At 43.2% G+C, this 15,793-nt stretch overlaps 1 protein-coding gene across 2 annotated transcripts in view; it reads right to left on the bottom strand.

Annotated features, from left to right (window-relative positions):
- Positions 1–9,246: 9,246 nt before the first annotated feature.
- PLCB2 (phospholipase C beta 2) overlaps positions 9,247–15,793 on the bottom strand; it is a 384,423-nt gene continuing 377,876 nt past the window's right edge. For both annotated transcript variants that reach the window (XM_077464867.1, XM_077464866.1), the window contains exon 32: positions 9,247–10,111. In XM_077464867.1, coding sequence (XP_077320993.1) covers positions 9,683–10,111 — 429 coding nt within the window. In that variant the 3' untranslated portion in view covers positions 9,247–9,682. The remainder of the gene's footprint in view (positions 10,112–15,793) is intronic.

Here is a 15,793-nt window from a genome sequence, read left to right on the forward strand (position 1 = left end):
TACGTCAGTCCCTATACCGCTGAAGGACTGCTGCAGTATAGGTGAGCGGTCAGCAGTGGTGCACGTCAACCCTATCTATTGTGGACCGATAGCGGTCCTTACAGAACAGCAGACTGTACCGCACTCAAGCCTATGTACCGTAGCACCCTATACCAAGTTACCAGTCCTTATAAGAACTTTTGTGGACCAAGCAGGTTGTGTATTAGTGTTTAGCAGACTGTACGTCAGTCCCTATACCGCTGAAGGACTGCTGCAGTATAGGGCAGCGGTCAGCAGTGGTGCACGTCAACCCTATCTATTGTGGACCGATAGCGGTCCTTACAGAACAGCAGACTGTACCGCACTCAAGCCTATGTACCGTAGCACCCTATACCAAGTTACCAGTCCTTATAAGAACTTTTGTGGACCAAGCAGGTTGTGTATTAGTGTTTAGCAGACTGTACGTCAGTCCCTATACCGCTGAAGGACTGCTGCAGTATAGGGCAGCGGTCAGCAGTGGTGCACGTCAACCCTATCTATTGTGGACCGATAGCGGTCCTTACAGAACAGCAGACTGTACCGCACTCAAGCCTATGTACCGTAGCACCCTATACCAAGTTACCAGTCCTTATAAGAACTTTTGTGGAACAAGCAGGTTGTGTGTTAGTGATTAGCAGACTGTACGTCAGTCCCTATACCGCTGAAGGACTGCTGCAGTATAGGTGAGCGGTCAGCAGTGGTGCACGTCAACCCTATCTATTGTGGACCGATAGCGGTCCTTACAGAACAGCAGACTGTACCGCACTCAAGCCTATGTACCGTAGCACCCTATACCAAGTTACCAGTCCTTATAAGAACTTTTGTGGACCAAGCAGGTTGTGTATTAGTGTTTAGCAGACTGTACGTCAGTCCCTATACCGCTGAAGGACTGCTGCAGTATAGGGCAGCGGTCAGCAGTGGTGCACGTCAACCCTATCTATTGTGGACCGATAGCGGTCCTTACAGAACAGCAGACTGTACCGCACTCAAGCCTATGTACCGTAGCACCCTATACCAAGTTACCAGTCCTTATAAGAACTTTTGTGGAACAAGCAGGTTGTGTGTTAGTGATTAGCAGACTGTACGTCAGTCCCTATACCGCTGAAGGACTGCTGCAGTATAGGGCAGCGGTCAGCAGTGGTGCACGTCAACCCTATCTATTGTGGACCGATAGCGGTCCTTACAGAACAGCAGACTGTACCGCACTCAAGCCTATGTACCGTAGCACCCTATACCAAGTTACCAGTCCTTATAAGAACTTTTGTGGAACAAGTGAGTTGTGAATGTTTAGCAGACTGCAGCAGAAGGGCAGCAGTCAAGTATAATATCCTTTCTATATTTGGAAGAAAGAATATTATACATGTACAAGCCTATTACTGTACCACTGATACCAGTCCTGAAAAGAACCTTTGTGGAACTAATAATAACAGCAAGTCTTTAAAATTACCCTCACTGCCTGACAACACTGCTTCCTTCCTGTCCCTATACAAATTGGCAAAAAAAGAGAACGATTAGTGGTTACTGGAACAGCTCTTTTGTGGACCTTGATAGTAACAGCTAATGATGATGATGATGATGATGAAAGACTAATCTGGCTGTCCCTGTAGCATACACCGTCCTTTCCCTTTCTCTAAACTAACAAAAGACACTCAGGCTGCTGCAAGAATCAGCAGCACAGCAAACCTATCAACACCTAACACCTATACCAGTCCTGAAAAGAACTTTTGTGTACCAAATAGCTAGTGGTTTATCTCTCCCTACTCCACACAGGAACCTGTCCCTATCGTAACAGAAGAAAGAATGTAAAATGGCCACCGGATCGGGTGTATTTATAGGTTAGGGGGAATGTACAAGTGTCCATGTGCTGTCATGTCTCAATTGGCTGTCCTGTATCACATGATAAACGTGTCACCAAAGGTTAAAGTTCTTGTATACATTAAACACGTAAGTCCGCCGCGGCGAACGACGGAAAAAGGCGTTCGAACGTGCGGACCGCGAATGTCGGAAATTCGCCGCGAAACGACCGCCGGGCGAAACGTTCGTCCATCACTACTCCTGAAAAAACTGCCGTTTTTAAAACTTTTTTTTTGCATTGATCCATGTCCCCTGGGGCAGGACCCGGGTCCCCAAACACTTTTTAGGACAGTAACTTGCATATTACCCTTTAAAATTAGCACTTTAGATTGTGAACGTTCGAGTCCCATAGACTTTAATAGGGTTCTAAAGTTCACACGAAGTTTAGGTCTGTTCGCAGGTTCTGGTGCGAACCGAACAGGGGGGTGTTCGGCTCATCCCTAATCCTGAACTACACCTAACACCTATACCATACCAGTCCTTAAAAGAACTTTTGTGGACCTAATAGCTAGCGCTTTGGGTCACTGCAGTCTCTCCCTGCTCCACACAGCAACCTCTCCCTATAGTGACATAAGAAAGAATGTGCAATGGCCACCGGATCAGGTCTATTTATAAGTTAGGGGGAATGTCCAAGTGTCCATGTGCTGTAATGTCTCAATTGGCTGTCCTGTACCACATGATGGATGTGTCATCATAGGTCAAAGTTCTTTTACAGAGTAAAAACACGGAAGTCCGCCCGGCGAACAGCGGCAATAGTCCGGCGATCGGGCAGACCGCGAACAGCCGATATTCGCCGCGAAACGACCGCCGGGCGAACCGTTCGGCCATCCCTAGTAATCAGTGCATCTTTATAGCACTGATGATTGTATAAATGGCAATGGTCCCAAAATTGTGTCACAAGTGTCCGATGTGTCCGCCATTGTGTCGCAGTCACAATAAAAATCGCAGACCACTGCCTACTAATAAAAAAATGAATAATAAAAATGCCATAAAACTATCCCCTATTTTGTAGACGCTATAACTTTTGTGCAAACCAATCAATATATGCTTATTGCATTTTTTTTTTTTTTTACCAAAAATACATAGAAGAATACATATCGGCCTAAACTGAGGAAAAAAGTAGTTTTTATATATATTTTTGGGGGATATTTATTATAGCATGAAGTAAAAAATATTGTGCTTGTTTCAAAATTGTCGCTCTTTTTTTTTTTCATAGCACAAAAAATAAAAACCGCAGGGGTGATCAAATACCACCTACAAAAAGCTCTATTTGTTGAAAAAAAAAGGACGTCAATTTTGTTTGGGTGCCACGTTGCACAACCGTGCAATTGTCAGCTAAAGCGACACAGTACCGAATCGCAAAAAGTGCTCTGGTCAGGAAGGGAGTAAAATCTTCTGGGGCTGCAGTTTTTAATGAATGTATCTGGCTTAAAGTGCCCCTCTCAGTACAGAATACTTGTTTCCCCTGCAGCACACAGTATTTCCTCTTGTGATGTGCAAGCCATCGGAAGGAACCACAACATGCGGAAGGGGAGCAGGCATTCCACACACCCTGGCCACTGGTTCCAGACACTAACTTCTGGTAAGGTAAGTATATTGCCTCTTCTTTTAGCAGGAAGGCTTGGTGTTTAAATGACCCTGTGCTGTCAGGGTCACTTTAACTTTCTTGTAAGAGTAATATGAAACATAGAAGTTGTTCCCAAAAGTTTAAATAAAATGCATCACAGCAATCTAATCTTTAAATACACTTTTTACACTGAAGTATCTAATGGAGTGTTGTAATGGCCCTGCTGTACCATGTCTGGATTACCCAACACTGACTGTATCATTTTAGAGATCTCAGCATGGGATGCATGATCTGATTGTAAATCAAGTATAAAGGAAAGTTTATGGGAGGGCCCTATCAATGAGGAAATCCAAGTGATTGCATCAGATGGCATCAGGTGGGGGGGTGGCCAAACCTATGACAGATCCCCTTAGGCATGTTCTACACTTTACCAAGCAGTGGAAAAAGTACGCTGAGAAAATGAGTCTTGGGACTTGAGCAATGATGTTGTGTTAGTTAAGAAGAACCATTAATATCTCAGAGTTTTACAACAATGAAGCATGGACTCAGAATGTAGATTTGTTATGGAAACTCAATTCTAAACACACATCACAATTCAGATGTTTCTGTTATACAAGAAATACCTTGTTTAAACACCATTTGATTTCAGAACTTTAGATATATATTTTGCAATGAGACATTGGGGGTTATTTACGAAAGTCAAATCCACTTTCCACTGCAAGTGCAGTTGGAAGTGCAGTCTCTCTAAATCTAAGGGGTAGATCTGAAATGAGGGGAAGCTCTGCTGATTTTATCATCCAATCACGTGCAAGCTAAAATGCTGTTTTTTTATTTTCCTTGCATGTCCCCCTCGGATCTACAGCAACATTACTTACAAGTGCACTTGCAGTGCAAAGTGGATCTTCCTTTAGTAAATAACCCCCATTGCTTAGATGTGTGATCTTACAATTGCCATGAAAGAAATAGTAGATAGATTGTAATTTCTAACTTCCATCTAAGTAAGTTATTTGACTGGCTCTAATACTATGGGGCTGATTTACAAGGAATTCATATACTCATTTGCCAAGTGAAAGTGCATGTGCATTTGTTCCGTAAGAATGGGGCAAAATCAAATGCAAATAGGCCATATCTTACTGTTCGAATGTAAATAGCTTTAAAACAGAAAGTACCACATTTGGCCACTAGATGGAGCTAAATATCATACAAATTTCCCCTAATACTAAGCGCCATCTAGTAATTAACCACTTAAAGACCAAGCCTCTTTTTGAGATGTGTTGTTTACAAGTTAAAAACATTTTTTTTGCTAGAAAATTACTTAGAACCCCCAAACATTATACATTTTTTTCTAACACCCTAGAGAATAAAATGGCGGTCGTTGCAATACTTTCTGTCAGACCATATTTGTACTGCGGTCTCACAAGCGCACTTTGTTTTGAAAAAATACACTTATTTGAATATAAAAATAAGTCAACAGTAAAGTTAGCCCAATTTATTTTTTATATTGTGAAAGATAATATGCGGAGTAAATTGATACCTAACATGTCACGCTTAAAAATTGCGCCTGCTTGTGGAAAAATCTCCATAGGCGACATTTAAAAAATTCTACAGGTTGCATATTTTAAGTTACAGAGAAGGTCTAGGGGTAGAATTATGGCTCTTGCTCTACCGATCACGACAATACCACACATGTATTGTTTTAATACCGTTTGCATATGTGGGCGCTACTCACGTATGTGTTTGCTTCTGCAAGCGAGCTCGGCTGGGCATGTTTAAAAAAAAAATCTTATTTATTTTACCTTTTATTTTTTATTTCTACACATCCCTTGTAATAGAAAAAAAGCAAGACAGAACCACTTAAATATGAGATCTGGGGTCAAAAAGACCTCAGATCTCATATTTACACTTATGCCGCGTACACACGTAGCCTACTGTCCGTCGGACTTTCCGAACGGGCTACTTGCCCACACACGGCACTTTTTCAGCGGACTAATACGGCGTACTAAGTCCGCCGTACTATCCGCCCTACTTTTGAAATGAACGGACTCGCCCACACACGCGGATGAAAGTCCACTCATTTTGAGTGCGTCTCCAGATAGGCGGGCCCGTGAAGGAGACGTCGCTGGTCCCGCTAACCTGGTATGGACTTAAAGGGGAACCCCAACGCTGAATCCCCCCCAGGTCCACATCAGACCCTTGTGCGAGCACGCTACCCGGCCGGCCAGGAAAGGGGGGGACGAACGAGTGTCCCCCCCTCCTGATCCGTACCAGGCCGCGTGCCCTCAACATGGGGGGGTGCCTTGGGGAAGGGGGGGCCGCGCGGCCCCCCCACCCCAAAGCACCTTTTCCCCATGTTGTCCCCATGTTGATGAGGACAAGGGCCTCTTCCCGGCCCCCCTTCCCCAAGGCGCCCCCCATGTTGAGGGCACGCGGCCTGGTACGGTGCAGGAGGGGGGGCACTCGCTCGTCCCCCCCTTTCCTGGCCGGCCGGGTAGCGTGCTCAGACAAGGGTCTGATGTGGACCTGGGGGGACCCCCACGCCGATTTTTTCGGCATTGGGGTTCCCCTTTAAGTCCATACCAGGTGGCGGGGCCAGCGACGTCTCCTTCGTGGGCCCCGCCTACCTGGAGACCCGCTCAAAATGAGCAGACTTTTCTCCGGGTGGGAAAAGTCTGTTCATTTCAAAAGTACGGCAGACTGGCATACGCACGGCCGGATTGTCCGCCGAAATGCAAGTCCGGTGGGAAGATTGGAGTGCAAAACTACTTTCTAAGTCCGCCGTACTTTCGGGTAAAAAAAGTCTGCCGGAGGCTACACACGGGGGGATTGTCCGGCGGACTTGAGTTTGCCGGACTTTTCCACCCGATTGTTTGATCGTGTGTACGCGGCATTAAATGCAATAAATAAAAAAATTGTCATTTAAATTTTTTTTATTTCATTTAAAAATAGCCTTTTAAGAGCTGTGGGCAGAAGTGATGTTTTGATGTCGCTTCCTCCCTGCATTGTTATGGAGACGGATGGGGGCCATCTTCCCCTAACTCGTCTCCATGCCCAGCCAGGGTCAAGATCCGATCACCTCCGCCGCTGCCAACTGACCCAGTAAGCGGCGGAGGGCACAGGAACGCGGCGGGAGGGGAGGCCCCTCTCCTGCCACCGATAAAAGTAATCTACGTGGCGAATCCACTGAAGAGACCACTCTTATCAGAAACGGTAAGCCAGCCGAACAAGAGCAGCTAGCTGCTGCCATAACAACGATATCCCCCATCAAAGTAAGGACGTATATCTGCGTGCGGCTGTCCGGAAGTGGTTAATGTGGTACTTTTCATTTAAAATCAATTAATTACATTTAAACAGCATTGGATATAGCCTATTTATGTTTGATTTTGCCCCATTTTTACTGAACAAATTTACTTGCAATTTCACTGGGCAGCTAGCTATGTGAATTTGTTATAAACATACCCATTTAGGCCACAAACCAAAAGAAGCAAGCAGTCAAGGAAAGTCAGAATTGTTTATCGCTATACTTGTATCTGGACATTGACCCTGAGAATATTGAAGCCAAAGCATCAGCATGAAAGGCAAGTAGAATTTTCAAAAACAGGGATCTGCAATGGGAACCTTAACCCCTTCACGCCGACTGTACAGAAATATACGGCCCCACTGCACTTTTTTTTCTATTGATATTTCCGTTTGTGCTGAGAGCGTGCCGCATAGTGTGGTGTCTCAGCCGGAGCACCACACTAATGATCGGGACCTGGAAATCACGATTCCGGGTCACCTGATCGCTGTGATAGTCACTGATTGGCTACCACAGTGATCAGTCGCTGTGAAGCCTACCTCCGTGTCTTCTTTCTCTGTGAATGGAGGAGAGATACTTAGTATGTCTCTCTATCTTTCCTTGCAGAGTAAAAAAAAAGTCTAAAAAAATAAATACATAATAACAGTAATATTAAAACAACCAAAAAAAAAAAACCCAGATCAAGGTTTGATCTAGGTCAGTGCCAGGGTTAGTGTTTGGGTCAAGGTCAGGGTCAAAGGTCAATGCCAGTATATTTTTTTCTTTTTAGTATCAGTGTCAGTTAAGCCACATACACACTATCAGATTTTCTGCTGATTTTTTCCTTCAGATTTACTAAAACCATATAATATGAGGTCAAACCTTAGGAGTTTCAATTTGTATGCAATCAGGCCAGCCCTTGCACTACATGGTTTTGGTAAATCTGAAGACAAAAGCAGAAAATCTGATAGTGTGTATGGGGCTTTAGTGTCAGTTATTACAAGTAGTTACTACAAGTACCAAATAACAACTAACATACACACATGTGATATCGCTGCAATCGTCAGGAGCAAGAGAATTTAATTTGGGTTGTACTTTGGTTGAAAGTTATCGTAGTGGCAAGAATTATACAGCTAAATATACAGCTACATTTAAAAAAAAGGAATTTCTTTACTATTTTGGGCCAGTTTTTCTTTGATAATAATAAAGAAAAAATGGAGATATCCATTACCTTTTACCACCAACAGAAAGCCCAATTAATTTTTTGCCGAAAAAAAATGCAGTATAATCCACCTGGATGCACAAAGTAGTTGTGATATGTACGGTTTTACTAACATATGTCAAAATTGCAAAATTGTGCTTAGGCATTTAAATTTGTTTTACCCTTAGGCGCAAAGGAGTTAATTATCTGTCAAATGACGGATTTGCTTTAAAACTTAAGTTTACAACATTTTTTTTGTTTTGTTAAATCAGCACAAGGGACCGTGCCTAAACTGAATTAGAAGTGTCTCTTGTGCTAGTGGTTGCTCCGTTTGCTTAAGTCTTCAGTCTTCCGTTCTTTTGTATTCCCAAATAGTGGTAATCCTCCAGCGATACAGGTGTTAATATGAGCCGCTGAACCTGTTATAGGCACTTTCCACACCCTTCTTCATTTATAGAATCTGTACTATCGATTCCAGCAATGAAGAGCACTCTATGAATGGAGGAGGTGGACCCTTCATTCATCCATTCAGTCTCCATTCATAGAGCCCCTTTCATTATTGAAAGCTATAATACAGCTTCTATGAATGGAGGAGGGGGCAGAAAGAGTGGATATGCAACTGTAATTGGCACTCTTAACAAATGGCTATGACAGGTCTAGTGGCTCTTATTAACCTCCGCAATACTAGAAGATTACTGCTATGGAGGTTATATGGAGCAGAGGACAGAAAATGTAAACTAATGCCGCGTACAAACGATCGAATTGTCTGGCGGACTTAGTCCGCCAGACCACATTACGCCAGACAATTTGATTGTGTGTGGGCTCCAGCAGACTTTTTCATCGTAAAGACGGGTGGACTTAGAAAGTAGTTTTGACTAAGAATGACGCATGCTCTGAAGCAAGTACGAGAAGGAAGCTATTGGCTACTGGCTATTGAACTTCCTTTTTCTAGACTCGTCGTACGTGCTGTACGTCATTGCGTTAGAAATCGCCGGACTTTCGGAGTGTCCGTGTCCGTTTGTTAGAAAGTCTGACGGATTGTTTGCCGATTGTTTGCCGGACTAAGTCTGCTGGACAATTCGATCGTGTGTACACAGCATTAGAGAGCCACAGTAGAAGGGACATTTCTCATTCAATGTAAGTACCGTTCCTTGTGCTGATTTAAAAATAATAACCAAACTCAAACTTTAAAGCAGATGGAAATCCTGTTAGATAACTTTTAGTTTTCTACAGCATAGTGTATCATAAAAAAAAATCACAAGGTTGTCTGTCCAAAAAAAACATTGTTTCTTTTTTTTTTCCCTTTCTTTAGATACATTTAAAGATGGAGTATTCACAACAAACATATATATTTATTATAAACTTTGACTGAAAATAGTATATTAGTTCATAAGAGTATGCATATGTACATGATTACTAGCCCTTCATCGAAAGAGCAGTACTTCCACCACGCAGTATTTGGTGAGTAAGGTCCTTTTCTTCTACTCATTTGACAAAATAGCTCTTCGGGGGGTATACAAGCTTACGTTGTACTCTAATCTGTCCCCAACACATACATGCACAGAGAAAACTATTTTGAACAACTAAAGATAAATATTAATTGCCTCATACCATTATAAAATCCACCCTACAATCCCAAACTCAAAATAATTTAATCCCCAATTTAGTTAGTTTGTCTTTTCTGCAACGAGTCAGTCAGACATGAATATATCTTTACTTGCTCCATGACCACACATTGAATAGACTTCATTTGTCAGCCAACCCATTCCTATTGTGTAGAGGCCTCTTTGGAACAGACCTTTTCCACCACATCCTTTGCCTTTTCCTCAGGTTTAGAAGGTGATTCTGGTGCTGGAGCATCACTACAAGGTATGTCACCTTTAGATTTCTCAACATCTGCAGAGTCTTTAGATGTAGGTTCACTAGGAGGGTCATTTGGCAAAGTCTTCCCCTCAGCCTCTTTTTCTGGTTTCTCTTCTGTGTTTGCTTCTTTTTTACTGTTTTCTGCAGAAGAATTTACGTTCTCATTTCTTGCAAAGAGAAATTCCCACATGTGTGCACAGGTCATTGGCTCTTTCTTAAGACTTTTGGCCTCTGCTGGAAACAATGGTGCCATACAGTTATGTATCAGTTCTGCCACTTCCCCCTCCATGCTCTTTAGTTTTTCTTGGTATTCTTGTTGAAGGTCTTTCTGTGTCTTTTTAAGATACAAAATAATAATTAGTAATATATGCTGTTTTATATATATGGTCAGTGTTACTAAAATCGCATTGACCTTCAAAAGAGGAAAAAATAGCCCTGTGATCTGTGAACATTTATTATTTAAAGTATATCTAAAGCCTGTGTTCCATTAGGGAGATTTTCCTTAATTTCCTGTCATGTAGATTCAACAGGAATTAAAAGAATATCTTTCCAATGTCATGTAAATCCCAACATAGCCAGATGTCTTGTGAACAAGTTGTAAAATTGGCGACAACTCAAAATGTTGAACTTACCCCCACTTTCATTCCCTGTGACAACAAAAAGAACCTGATAGAACCTTGTAACCACTCACGACTGTAGATTTTTCAAAAAAGGTATTGCCTTTAGTTATATGTTAATATGCATGTGTAGTCAAAAGCTTTTTTTTGGCTCAGGAAAGAGTAGGGAAGGGTTAACACCCCTGTGTACCATTGGGCAAGTTTATCTTCACTTCCTGTTCCAGAGATGCAACAGGAAGTTAAAGGAAATCTCCCAAAGTGAAGGGAATTACGCTCTTAGACAGTTGTCTCCAGAACAGGTATCCCATTGGATAATTTCTCTCCAACTATTGCTTTGGGGGCAACTCTAAAATGTTGGTTTTCCCTAATTTTATTTTTTTCAGTGACAATGGCCACCATTACAAATATAGGAATGAATCTTCACAATGGGAACACAGACAGGAATAAAAACTTGACAGAGGGTCTGATTCTATTTTTTATTTTTTTTTAATCTTTAGCGGAATGGAGTGAATTTGGATTTCTCCACTTTTGCCACAAATTCATTTTTTACACGTTGTTTTACATTTTGTTTTTAAATGGTACTAAAAACTATTTGTGCCTTTACTTAAAATTCTTGGTGCACGCACTGCACAAATATAGTGCATAATCAGTAATGCATTGTACATACAATGCACATACAATACAGAGAAGACAGTAAAAGGAAACCTCGGCTGAAAGAAATATGGGGTCTGTCATTTACAACCTCCTGATGAAAATGATAGTTGTCTGACTGTTGTTTGGGGCATGCCTAGTCAAACCATCTAATTTGCAAGGTCAGTGACTAAACCAGCCATGCGTGGATTGAAATTCAGCCAGTTCAGCAGGGACCAGCTTCATTTCAATCCATGTATGTACAAGCTAATTGTACACAAGTCATTCTATCAATAGACTTGTGTACATCCAGCTTGTTGGAAAATGTTCTCTTGATAAGGACTACTAGCTATAGCGGCCATAAGAAATATTGCTCTCCCATCTAGGTTTTGCAGCTATTTATTTTAACATCATCCAAAATTCCAATGGCAAAGCCATATTTTGAAATTTAAAATAATAATTTTGTAATTCCAAAATGATTTAAAGATGACTTATGGCCAAACTATAAAATCACATATGTGAGGCTGCCCATATCAGTAGGACTGGGTTATCTGTTTGTCTAAGTACCCCCTGGAACATTTTATACCTGCTTGTCCTGCCAGTGGAGACAATGACCCTTTAATAGGGTGACAACACTTTCCTTGTCACCTTTACTGCTGCTGTAGCTGCTTAGCTATTGCCACCATTGATAGCACTATCAATGAACAGCCATGCCTAGATCTGCCCACATCATTTGATTAATCATGCATTGCTCTCTATGAGTCCTGCTCAGCCCCTCTCACCCCTTGCAGTAACGTCTAACAAAATTCACAAGCTTTCCAGCTGCATTTATCATTAATAATAGGCATACTGCCCAACATTTGAACCTCAGAATGAGGTACACTTGAGAAAGGAAGTGTGCACTATGCACGCCGCTGCAAAAATGGGTGTGACCACATTTTTAAGAGTGGGAGGGGCTTATGGGGTGTAGTTAAACAAAACTTGGGCTTCTGCTTTGATTGCTGTGCCACAAGCAGGATTCTCACAGACAGAAACCCCAGAACAATCATTAAAATAAAAAGAATAAAAGCATCCAACAGTGAGTTACACAAGCTCGGTAAATGCTGGGAGTTGTAGTCCCCCTGTCACTTAGGCATGCTGGGAGTTGAATTCCCCCTGTTACTCAGGCCATGCTGGCAGTTGTAGCCACTCTGCAGCTATAGATCTTTTTGGTGATGATGGGCTCCTCCCAGCGTACTTTACTACCCGCACCTGGAGTTCATAGCTTGCAGGGTGAGGATCCATCTCCACACCACGGGGGCCACCACACTACTCTTGGCCCTCCTGGGGGCCCCAGAATCCATGCTCCTCAGTCAGCCATGGAGCACCAAATTCACTGGACCTCTCATGTCACTGGAAGACTGACGATTTATGGCGGGTGGAGTCAGGAGGAGGGGCAGAGTGCCGCTCTCTAGTGCCCGGAGTCAGGAGGAGGGGCCAGGTGGCGCTTTGTGGCAGGCGTAGTCAGGAGGAGGGGCAGGGTGCCACTCTCTGGTGGCCGGTGTCAGGTGGAGGGGCAGGGTGTTTGTGAGGTGGAGTCAGGAGGCTGAAAGCGAATATCGGCCTACCTATCCCTGACATCGCAGGCTGAATTTGACAGCTGCACTTTCTCTCATTGCAGCCGTACCCCTGCCGGCTTGCCCACCAATCCCTGGCTGTGCTAGATGTTGCAGCATACTGCTGCAGGTCCTGCTCTGCATGGAGTAATGCAGGACAAAGCCCCTGTACTCTGGGACCATGGGACTAAGGTGAAAATGCGGGACAGTCCCGCCCAATCCGGGACTGTTGGGAGGTATGCACGAGGTAAACTGTATTTCTTTTCAGACATGCCAGTGAGCTTGTTTATCACTCTATGAAAAAAAACATTACAGGCTATGGACTTTAGGTCAAAGGTCAGCATGACAGCCAGGCAACCAGCATTTTTAAAAGAAAAGTCACCAATGGCAGTCCCTTATTTCCTACAATACAAGATTCTTTTTTTAGCACATTACTATAATTCTGTTCTGCTCTCTGAGGTCTTTCGAAAGACTCAAAGCTCTTTGTTTTTCAAGAGATTATTCATGTTAGAGCAACAAAACAGAGAAAAGATTACAGCGCACATCTTTGGCAGGTACTGAGTCATACTCTGATCATATCTATTAAATCCAGGTGTCACTAGCAGATTGCATTCTGATATCTCTATAAATAAAAAAACGTCATCATAATAGGATGTGTCACAGTCTTCCGCATATTTATGATTCCCTCAATGCTTTAGCAGAGAGGAGAAAATGATTATTATAAATCATACGAGGGCTGACAAAACAAGTATAATCACACAGGAAACTAGATTTCAAGGTTAAATTAACTGCTTCACTGCCAATGGGGTTTCAGATCTAAAGGAAGTCAATTCAGTTATGAAAACATTGTGTTCTGATCTCCAATAATGCTTTAACCACTTCAACTCCAGAAGGTTTACCCCCCTTAATGACCAGGCCATTTTTTGCATTACGGCACTGTGTTATTTTAACTTTGCGCAGTCATGCAACGCTGTACCCAAATAAAATGTATGTAATTTTTTTCCACAAATAGAGTTTTTTTTTTGGTGGTATTTGATCACATCTGCGGTTTTTATTTTTTGTGCTATAAACAAAAAAAGACAAACAAATTTGAAAAAAAAAAAGTACATTCTGCTATAAAACACACCCAAATAAAATGTAGAAAATCGAATTTCTTCATCAATTTAAGCTAATATGTATTCTGCTACATATTTTTGGTAAAAAAAAATCCCAATAAGTGTATATTTGATTGGTTTTCGCTCAAGTTATAGCGTCTACAAACTAAGGGATATTTTTGTGGAATTTTTATAGATTTTTTTTTTTTTACTAGTAATGGTGGAGATCAGTGACTTATAGCGGAACTGCGGCATTGTGGCGGACAAATCGGATACAATGGGAAACTTTTGACACTTTTTTGGGAACCAGGGACACTAATACAGTGATCAATGCTAAATAATATGCACTGATCACTGTACCAATTATCCTGGCAGGTAAGGGATTAACATCAGGAGCAATCAAAGGGTTAAATGTGTGTCATAGGCTTGGTAACTGTGGAGGGGTGCTTGTACGGTAAGAAGACAGAGATCCTTGTTCCTGCTTAGCAGAAACACAAGATCTCTGTCACAAGATTCTCCTGTCACAGAACGGCAATCTGCCTTCTTTATATAGGCAGACCGCCGCTCTCTGTCTGCCTTGGGAATGATCAGCGGCTCCGGCGAACCTGCTGATTGGCTCCCGCTGTGATTAGACACAGCGCACCCCAGACCCTGAAAAAAAATCACATTCAAGTATGTGATTTCACGCTAAGGGGGACGCCCTCCCGCAGTATATGTACGTGGGGGCATTCCTTAAGCGGTTAAAGTAGAATTACAGATTATGCCTAACTAATTGTAAAAATGCTTCCTCCTCCTCATAACACCTATACTAATGAATCTGTGTAAGGCCTCTTTCACACGAACGATCCGTTCAGGTCCGCCTGTCAGTTTTTTAGGGGGACCTGAATGGACTCTCCATAGACCTCTATGGAGCGTCAGATGTCAGCGGTGACATGTCCACTGACATCCGACCTGCTCCGATCCGAAAAAGTGTGACGGGGAAAAACCTACCTTCCATCTGTCTGAGGATCGGGTGGCAACGGACTCTGCGGTCCGTCCTCTTCTGATCCCCCATAGGGGAGAGCGGCGCTCTGACAGGTCCGTCTCTGCCCAGTATGCCGAGACGGACCTGTCATCTTCCTGCTCAGCGGGTATTGACAGAGCGATCCCCCTGCTGAGCAGAGCTGGCTCCGTACACGGACACGCCTGTGTGAAGGAGCCCTTAGAAAGATGTTTATACTTAACAATTTTCAGGCTACTCTGGACTGGTCATGCGATCTCCCCTGTGTCAGCCAGTGCTAGCTGCAGGAGGAGAGACTGCTCAACAACGGCTGGCAATGCTTGGGAATGGGAAAGTCACCTATGGCTTTACTATGGCCCATTAGCTGTCAGCACCCCCTTTGCTCCCTGAAGCCACTGCTAGTTGAAGCAGGGGAGCTGGATTAACTGACCGGGCTGGTGCGGGCTGAAAATTGGTAGTTATTTGTGTGAACAAAATTATAAGAATTTCATAGGGGTACAGTGTTGCATAACCGCCCAATTGTCATTCAAAGTGTGACAGCGCTAAAAGCTGAAAATTGGCCTGGCAAGAAAGGAGTACAAGTGCCCAGTATTGAAGTGGATAAAGTGGTTGTCAAGGTAAAAGGTTTTTTTATCTTAATGCATTCTATGGTGGCTACAGTACAGGCTTCGAGTGCTGGGAGGATGTCCTCCCGTGATCGCGCTGCTCATGTTCCCCTTTCGGACTCAACTGATCACAGAACAGGGTAAAGGCCCAATCACAGGGGGACCTTTACCATGTGATCAGCTGTCAGCCAATGGCAGCTGATCACAGAACTTAACAGAAACCGGTTATCGGCTTTTTTTTCTCCTCACAATCAGCATGAGGAGAAGAGAATAAAGCTGGTAACTGGCTTCTGTTACAGGGACATCAGTCCCTGCCTTCATGCCCATCAGTGCCAGCTATCAGTGCCCATCAGTGCCACCTATCAGTGCCCATCATTGCCTCCTCATCAGTGCCGCCTCATCAGTGCCCATCAGTGCAGCCTCATCAGTGCCGCCTCATCATTGCCACCTCATCAGTGCCTATCAGTACAGCCCA

Source organism: Lithobates pipiens, unplaced genomic scaffold (genome assembly GCF_037356315.1).
Source record: "Lithobates pipiens isolate NorthernLeopardFrog02 unplaced genomic scaffold, aLitPip1_a1.2 Scaffold_30, whole genome shotgun sequence".
Lineage (NCBI taxonomy): Eukaryota > Metazoa > Chordata > Amphibia > Anura > Ranidae > Lithobates > Lithobates pipiens.